Source organism: Macrobrachium nipponense, chromosome 25 (assembly GCF_015104395.2).
Source record: "Macrobrachium nipponense isolate FS-2020 chromosome 25, ASM1510439v2, whole genome shotgun sequence".
Lineage (NCBI taxonomy): Eukaryota > Metazoa > Arthropoda > Malacostraca > Decapoda > Palaemonidae > Macrobrachium > Macrobrachium nipponense.
This window is the reverse complement of record NC_087214.1, coordinates 10,888,214-10,896,928: the sequence shown is the minus strand read 5'-3', so window position 1 is coordinate 10,896,928 and position 8,715 is coordinate 10,888,214. Positions and strand designations below refer to the sequence as shown.

At 38.1% G+C, this 8,715-nt stretch overlaps 1 protein-coding gene across 1 annotated transcript in view; it reads right to left on the bottom strand.

The window, feature by feature from the left end:
• Positions 1-455: 455 nt before the first annotated feature.
• LOC135198983 (murinoglobulin-1-like) overlaps positions 456-8,715 on the bottom strand; it is a 30,815-nt gene continuing 22,555 nt past the window's right edge. Inside the window, 4 exon segments of the mRNA XM_064226900.1 lie at positions 456-568; positions 1,773-1,982; positions 3,091-3,478; positions 6,762-6,866. Coding sequence (XP_064082970.1) covers positions 456-568; positions 1,773-1,982; positions 3,091-3,478; positions 6,762-6,866 — 816 coding nt within the window.

Genomic DNA, 8,715 nt, shown 5'->3' with positions numbered 1-8,715 from the left:
AAAGTTAGGTATATCTCAGTTTGACCAGACTACTGAGCTGATTAACAGCTCTCCTAAGGCGGTGCCCGAAGGATTGGATTTTATTTTACGTGGCCAGGGACCAATGGTTACTTAACAACGGGACCTATACAGCTTATTGTGGGATCCGAACCACATTATATCAAGAAATGGGTTTAAAATGACCAGAAATACATTCCTCCGATTCCACGCGCTGGCAACAGCTGGGAGCGAACTCGGGCTGCTAGATCGGTAGGCGAGTAAGCAACCGACTCGTCCAGTGAGGAACTATGGTTACCAAAACAATTACCTCGTAACGCTTGATGACTTGCTGAGCGACGAGACCTCTCAAGTCTTCCTCATCTGCCGAGTATCCTGTTTGGAGGTCGACCTCCATAACAGCCATGTTGGATACGGAGTCCTCATTGGTGTAAGAAGCACAAATTTGCAGGAAACTGTTAGAAGAGCAGTTTTGTTTTCTCGGACTGTCTTGACAGACACTGCAAAAGCAAGAGCTCTGGCTCTTCTTTTGGACGTTGTACTGGTGGATCAATCTGAAGATTCAGGTTGTCTTAGATTAGCATGAGAATAAACAAAAGTCGAAAATGCGTCCAAAGCCCATCGCGTTGTCTATACAGCGTATAATCAAGGCCATCGATAATGGATCCATTTTTCGGTTGTCTAGGTGTAATACTGCATGAGCCGCATCCCTTGAAGCTCTCAGCCGGCCGTGGTGGCCTGTCCTATATCGTTGCCAGAAGCACGATTATGGCTAACTTTAACCTTAAATAAAGTAAAAACTACTGAGGCTAGAGGGCTGCAATTTGGTATGTTTGATGAATGGTAGGTAGATAATCAACATGCCAATTTGCAGCCCTGTAGCCTCAGTCGTTTTTAAGATTTGAGGACGGGCAGACAAAGCAATTCTGTACAATTAAACCCAATAACTGAAACAACAGTTTTTCCACAACGTTTTATAAATGACTGATCTGAGATTACAAATTAGAGTTGTAACTATTAGCGTGAATTAATATTCCCTAAATATATTAGTAGTATTTAAAAACAACATTAAAGGTTTTTTGTTTAAATGTACGTTTTACCAGTTGCCGGAGAGATGTGATGTCATCCGAATATAGTGTTTGGTTTAAAAAATCTCTCTCTCTCTCTCCTCTCTCTCTCTCTCTCTCCTATATATATATATATATATATATATATATATATATATATATATATATATATATATATATGAGAGTCTGATCACATCACCGTGATTCATATAGACGAATTAAGCTACAAATGCCCTTTAATATCTTATTCGCTCACTCAGAACAATTTATATTTTCATATATGTTAATGAAGGGGAATTTTATCAACTAAAAATGAAAATATATTAATTCTGAGGTAGAGCGAATTAGATATTAAAGGATATATGTATTGCTTAATGAGCCATATATATATATATATAATATATATATATATATACATATATAATATATATATATATATATATATATATATATATATATATATACTATATATATATATCTATATATATATATATATATATATATGTGAGTAAATGAAGACATGGTCACGAAGGAAAGACACAATAGAGTGCTGCTAGGCCTTTCCACTTCCTGTCCTTTTCTTAGCAGAGTAAGAAAGATTAGATATATGCCATATATATAAGTATTATGCATTAATATTATATATATGTATGTGTGCATGTGTCTGGTTTTTGTGTTTGTGTGTGTATAGTCGACCTCAACACATACCGTGGCGAGAGCGCATCCACTCCCAGACGGTGTCACAGTAACTTGCAAAAGGTGGATCGTCCGTGACGTAGCTGGTCTGCAGGAGAAGACGGTTCTCTGAATTTATCTCAGTGTCAAACGACTGACTTCCAGCAGTGACTGATATGAAGAGGTCTGTTTCTGTCTGCGGGAAGGCTTCACTGAAGGCTGCCAAGGACTGCAGAGCAACCACTGTGTCCTGTCAATAATCAAATTGTCAGTTGGAACTTCTGAAGTTCTTGAGAAAATGGAATGCACCGCTACCCTAATACTATTCTTCTTAGGATTTTAATACATTTTTATTAGTTTATCTATTCTTTTTATTTGTTTTAATAAGTGGGATCTCTTCTGTGGTGCATTTTTCCTTCAATTCTTGTTACTTATTCCTAATGAGCACCTTAATATTCTTTGGAAGCTTGAATTTCAAGTCAGCGGCCCCTTTGTGGGCTTGTTCCATATGAATAGGTTTCATCTGACTTAATAATTATACTACTACTAAATAATAATAATAATAACATTAATATTATTAATGATACTATTAATAATATTAATACTATTAATATTATCAATATTATCAATTATTATTAATAATAATAATTAGTGTCCGCTTTATGAAAAACAGGAATTTTTTTCTAATCACTTGGGAGTTCCGTGCAGTACTGACTTTTAATATCTGTGAATCTCAAATCACTTTCATAAAAAAAAATAACGTGGTAATGTGAAGAGAATCCATATAAGGTAAAATTTTTGAGAATGAAACTACATAATAGAAGAATTTCATTCCACATACTGTAAACATTCTATGCAGATAGCTTTCAAATAATGAATGAATAAACTCTTTTAGATGATTTGTAAGTTTTCAGAGGCAAACTAACGGAGGGGTGAAAATGGAATAAAGACGTCACCTGATTACCGATTTCATATATCGAGAAAGCACAAATGAAATCGATGATGGTTGCATGATTTTTACGGTGATTTCTACTTATAAAAACAACTCTGCTATTTTGTCTTGATGTCATGGTATCAAGAAATATTCTTTATATTATGATAATCCGCCATTTCATAGCGCGTTAAACAAGTGATGATGGATCTCGTACTAATCAAACGAAAAACACCTCAGTCCTTCCATCTCTTTCTTGAGAAGGGAGTTGATGAGGCAGAAGCGCAGGATAGATATAGATGGAAACGGCTCAACCGAAACGGCGACCCCATTTGGAAATGGGAACCAGCTAGGAAGAAGAAGAAGAAGAAATGAAAACATCACCACAGTCACTCGACCATTCATCACTGCCCCACTGACCAAGAGAACTAATCTGCGTCGAGACGAAGCCTCCCTGTCCATTGTGGTAAGTTGATATAAGCTTGGCAATATCGGACTCCCAGGTAGTGTAGGATCCTGGATTTTCACTCAGCATGGCCAGAAGGAGGTAGGCTGCTGCTTCAACTGATGTCAAACTGTTGTACACATCTGAAATGAGCGTAACAGCAGCGCTGCTGTCGCCTGCCAAGGAGAGAGCGTATGCCGTCAGGGCCTTGATATAGGTGCTGTTGCTCGTGGTGGCTGTGGTGATGCAAGTGACGGCATTTGCTATAACCTGCGGATCCACTGTTAGATTCCCTTCCAGAAGAGATATGAGGACGTAGGCTGTGAGAGGCGCGAGCGACGCTTCTGAACCATCGACGCCGCCCTGAAATGATATGTGCTGGCATCAATATTTTCACCTACAATGCATTCAGTTATGGAACATAAGCAAGACCTAGAACCTTAAGGTGATCCAGCGCTAATTAAGGCAAAATACTAGGATGATATAGAATAGTATAAACGGTCTGAAGGTCATAATCACTGTTATTATTATTTTCATTTATTTTTTTTTTTTTTTTTTGGTGTATCACAGTCCTCCAATTCGACTGGGTGGTATTTATAGTGTGGGGGTGTTCAAGGTTTCATCCTGCCTCCTTAGGAGTCCATCACTTTTCTTACTATGTGCGCCGTTTCTAGGATCTCACTCTTCTGCATGAGTCCTGGAGCTACTTCAGCCTCTAGTTTTTCCAGATTCCTTTTCAGGGATCATGGGATCGTGCCTATTATTATTATTATTATTATTATTATTATTATTATTATTGAAAAAGAAACCCACAAAATCACTTTGTAACTTGTTTACTTCTAAGTATTTACATTTAGTTTTACTACACACTCGAGTACTTTCAGGGCCTGTCTGTGTCTTCTGGAACTTCTCGTTGAGCTGTCATTTATGTGATGGCTGTTCTGGTTTCCTTGAGAGTTGCCAGTCCCCTCTTGTCGCTCTGATATCCTGAGCTGATGGTCAATGGGATTAATCCTTGAGGTAAGGGTGTGGTCACCAAAAGTCTGTTGGGCAGGAAACCTAATCTCCAGGTCAGCAGGGTCAATCTTAGCTTCTTTTAATATCAAAGCTCGGCTCATGGGATCTTCTGAGGTAAAACCTTTGTTTCCTTCTATTACTTTAATCTCTCTGATGAGTGCACCTTCTACTACCCTCCTGTAACTAATTTTGTTGCTTTTTTATATAAGCCTACTGTTTTTGAAATCCATCCTATGGTCATTTTCCCAACAATGTCTAGCTATAGCACTCCCCTGAGAGTTAAGTTGTACTGCCCTTCTATGTTCTTGGACTCTCGTCCTTATTCCCCTTCCTGATTCCCCCACATATCTGTCTCCACAATTGTTGCAATTGATTATGTATACCCCCGCTACATCATCTGTATTACTGTCTTCTCCTTCCAATTTATTTTTACATACTTTGTTTTTTACGGTATTATCAAAGGTATATACCAATTTATATTTACTTTCTTTCATTTTTGAAGTGATTTGTTTCATTTTAGGCATAAAAGGGAGGGCAACTATTTTCTTGTTTTCTTTATTCCATGTACTCTCTACATTTGCTCTGTAAAAAAATCCAGTTCACTTTAGAGAAAAGTAACAATAATAAACTGCCCTTTTTAGACATACTCATAGAAAGAAAAGAAACAGAATATAAATTCAGCACATATAGAAAGCCCACACATACAAACTCATATTCATTTCTTCTCTTTTCACAGTCATGATATAGAAATAGGTGATCTAACAGGTTTATTTCTTAGGGCAATGAGAACGTGTGACCCTTGCAAGATAGAACAAAAAATAAATTACATCGGTAAAAACTTCGATGCATTAGCATACCCGGAATGGTTCAGAAAAAGGGCACTCAACAAAGCTAGAAAATTTTTTTACAGAGCAAATGTAGAGAGTACATGGAATAAAGAAAACAAGAAAATAGTTGCCCTCCCTTCTATGCCTAAAATGAAACAAATCACTTCAAAAAATGAAAAAAAGTCAATATAAATTTGTATATACCTTTGATAATACCGTAAAAAACAAAGTATGTAAAAATAGATTGGAAGGAGAAGACAGTAATACAGATGATGTAGCGGGGGTATACATAATCAATTGCAACAATTGTGGAGACAGATATATTGGGGAATCAGGTAGGGGAATAAGGACGAGAGTCCAAGAACATAGAAGGGTAGTACAACTTAACTCTCAGGGGAGTGCTATAGCTAGGCATTGTTGGGAAAATGACCATAGGATGGATTTCAAAAACAGTAGGCTTATATACAAAAGCAACAAAATTAGTCACAGGAGGGTAGTAGAAGGTGCACTCATCCGAGAGATTAAAGTAATAGAAGGAAACAAAGGTTTTACCTCAGAAGATCCCATGAGCCGAGCTTTGATATTAAAAGAAGCTAAGATTGACCCTGCTGACCTGGAGATTAGGTTTCCTGCCCAACAGACTTTTGGTGACCACACCCTTACCTCAAGGATTAATCCCATTGACCATCAGCTCAGGATATCAGAGCGACAAGAGGGGATTGGCAACTCTCAAGGAAACCAGAACAGCCATCACATAAATGACAGCTCAACGAGAAGAAGTTCCAGAAGACTGCTGGGCCTTGACCCAGGCTAACATCCCAAACATCTCTTGAAAATGGGCCACAGACAGGGCCTGAAAGTACTCGAGTGTGTAGTAAAACTAAATGTAAATACTTAGAAGTAAACAAGTTACAAAGTGATTTTGTGGGTTTCTTTTTCAATCTGCAGAAAAAAACTGAAAGAAGTTTTTGTTTGGTTCATTATTATTATTAATCAGGAGTGTATACGCAGTCATAAATATTTGATCTTATTTGTAGGGCGCCAATTTCCTCCTAAAAAACAATATATAAATCATCATTTCGAAGATGTATTATTCCCGTTTCTTCTTGCTAAGAGTTCCTCGTTGGACGAGTTGGTTATGCGCTCGCCTACCGCTTTGGTAGTCCTGAATTCGATTCCCCACTCTGCCAACGTGGAACCAGTGAAAATTGTTGCTGGTGATTAGCAATTTTTTTCTCGATATAATATAGTTCAGATCCCACAATAAGCTGTAGGTCCCGTTGCTAGGTCACCAATAGGTTCCTAGGCGCGTGAAAATATATAATCCTTCGGGCCAGCCCTAGTAGGAGAGCTATTAATCAGCTCAGTGGTCTGGTTAAACTTAAGAGAACAGGTTAGACTTAATATTAATTCAATTTTTCTATCAATTACATTTGATATATTTTTTAAAACTAGATTTCATATTTATTATAAAAATTTAATCTTTGGTCAATTAAATTTAATATATTTTTTAAAAACTAGATTTCGTATATATTATAAATTTATGTGTGTATGTATATTTGTATAGGTATACATATATATGGCTATATATTTTTTTTCTCCCGAAATTTTTCGGGCCAACCCTGTAGGAGTCAAGCCTGACACATTTGGGCTGGTTAATATTTCTTTCAATTCAATAATAATAATAGCAGCAAGAACAGGGAAGATAGTAGAAGGCTGTGATATAGAAAGTCTGAAGAAGGACACAAATGATCCACAATGCTTTGACAGAAACTCCCAGCAAACGGCTGTACCAGACTTACCTGCATATCGGAGCGAATCACAAAGCCGACGGATTGGAAGCAGCCGTCCTCACTTAGAAGCGACAGTAGCCAAGTTTTGGATGAAAGGAGGAGATCTTCATCCACCTGGATGAAGGTATTTGATTATTATTATTATTATTATTATTATTATTATTATTATTATTATTATTATTATTATTATTATTATTCTTTGAGGTCCACAATAAACTGCTGATAGCATTCGACTGACGTTTATAAAAATTTACTGCTGCTACCATCTGAATATTATTGTGGACCTCTAAGAACATTACTTGTGCTTCGTAACTGAGATTTCTACCCATTATTATTATTATTATTATTATTATTTTTTTTTTTTTTTTTTTTGCTCTATCACAGTCCTCCAATTCGACTGGGTGGTATTTATAGTGTGGGGTTCCGGGTTGCATCCTGCCTCCTTACTATGTGTGCCGTTTCTAAGATCACACTCTTCTGCATGAGGCCCGGAGCTACTTCAGCCTCTAGTTTTTCTAGATTCCTTTTCAGGGATCTTGGGATCGTGCCTAGTGCTCCTATGATTATGGGTACGATTTCCACTGGCATATCCCATATCCTTCTTATTTCTATTTTCAGATCTTGATACTTATCCATTTTTTCCCTCTCTTTCTCTTCAACTCTGGTGTCCCATGGTATTGCGACGTCAATGAGTGATACTTTCTTCTTGACTTTGTCAATCAACGTCACGTCTGGTCTGTTTGCACGTATCACCCTATCCGTTCTGATACCATAGTCCCAGAGGATCTTTGCCTGATCGTTTTCTATCACTCCCTCAGGTTGGTGCTCGTACCACTATTACTGCAAGGTAGCTGATGTTTCTTGCACAGGCTCCAGTGGAGGGCTTTTGCCACTGAATCATGCCTCTTTTTGTACTGGTTTCTGTGCAAGTGCCGGGCATTCACTTGCTATGTGGTTTATGGTTCATTTTTCGTATTGCACTTCCTACATATGGGAGAGATGTTATTTCCGTCTATCATACTTTGAACATATCTGGTTCTTAGGGCCTGATCTTGTGCCGCTGTTATCATTCCTTCAGTTTCCTTCTTTAGCTCTCCCTCTGTAGCCATTGCCAATTGTCATCGCTGGCTAGTTCTTTAGTCTGTCTCATGTATTGTCCGTGCATTGGTTGTTGTTGTGCCAGTCCTCTGTTCTTTCTGTCTTTCTCCTGTCTCTGTATATTTCTGGGTCTTCGTTCTACTTTTATTAGTCCTTCTTCCCATGCACTCTTTAGCCACTCGTCTTCACTGGTTTTCAGATATTGCCCACCCCAGTGCTCTGTTTTCGGTGTTGACGCAGTCTCTATACTTAGTAGTCCTCCTCCCTCCTTCCTTTCGTGTTATGTATAGTCTGTCCGTATTTGCTCTTGGGTGTAGTGCTTTGTGTATTGTCATTTGTTTCCTGGTTTCTGATCTATGCTGCGAGTTCTGCCTTCGTCCATTCCACTATTCCTGCGCTGTATCTGATTACTGGCAATGCCCATGTGTTTATGGCTTTTATCATATTTCCGGCGTTGAGTTTTGACTTGAGTGTCGCCTTGAGTCTCTGCATATATTCTTTCCTGATCGTGTCCTTCATCTCTTGGTGTTTTATATCTCCTCCTTCCATTATTCCCAGGTATTTGTATCCTGTCTCATCTATGTGTTTGATGTTGCTCCCATCTGGTAGCTTTATCCCTTCAGTTCTCGTTACTTTGCCTTTTTGTATGTTGACTAAGGCGCATTTTTCTATTCCAAACTCCATCCTGATGTCTCCAGATACAATCTTACAGTCTGGATTAGGGTATCTATTTCCTTGATGCTCTTACCATACAGCTTGATGTCGTCCATGAACATCAGATGGTTGATTTTGTTGCCTCTTTTTCGAGTTGGTACCCGGCATCCATCTTCTGTAGTACTTTTGTCATGGGAATCATGGCTACTAC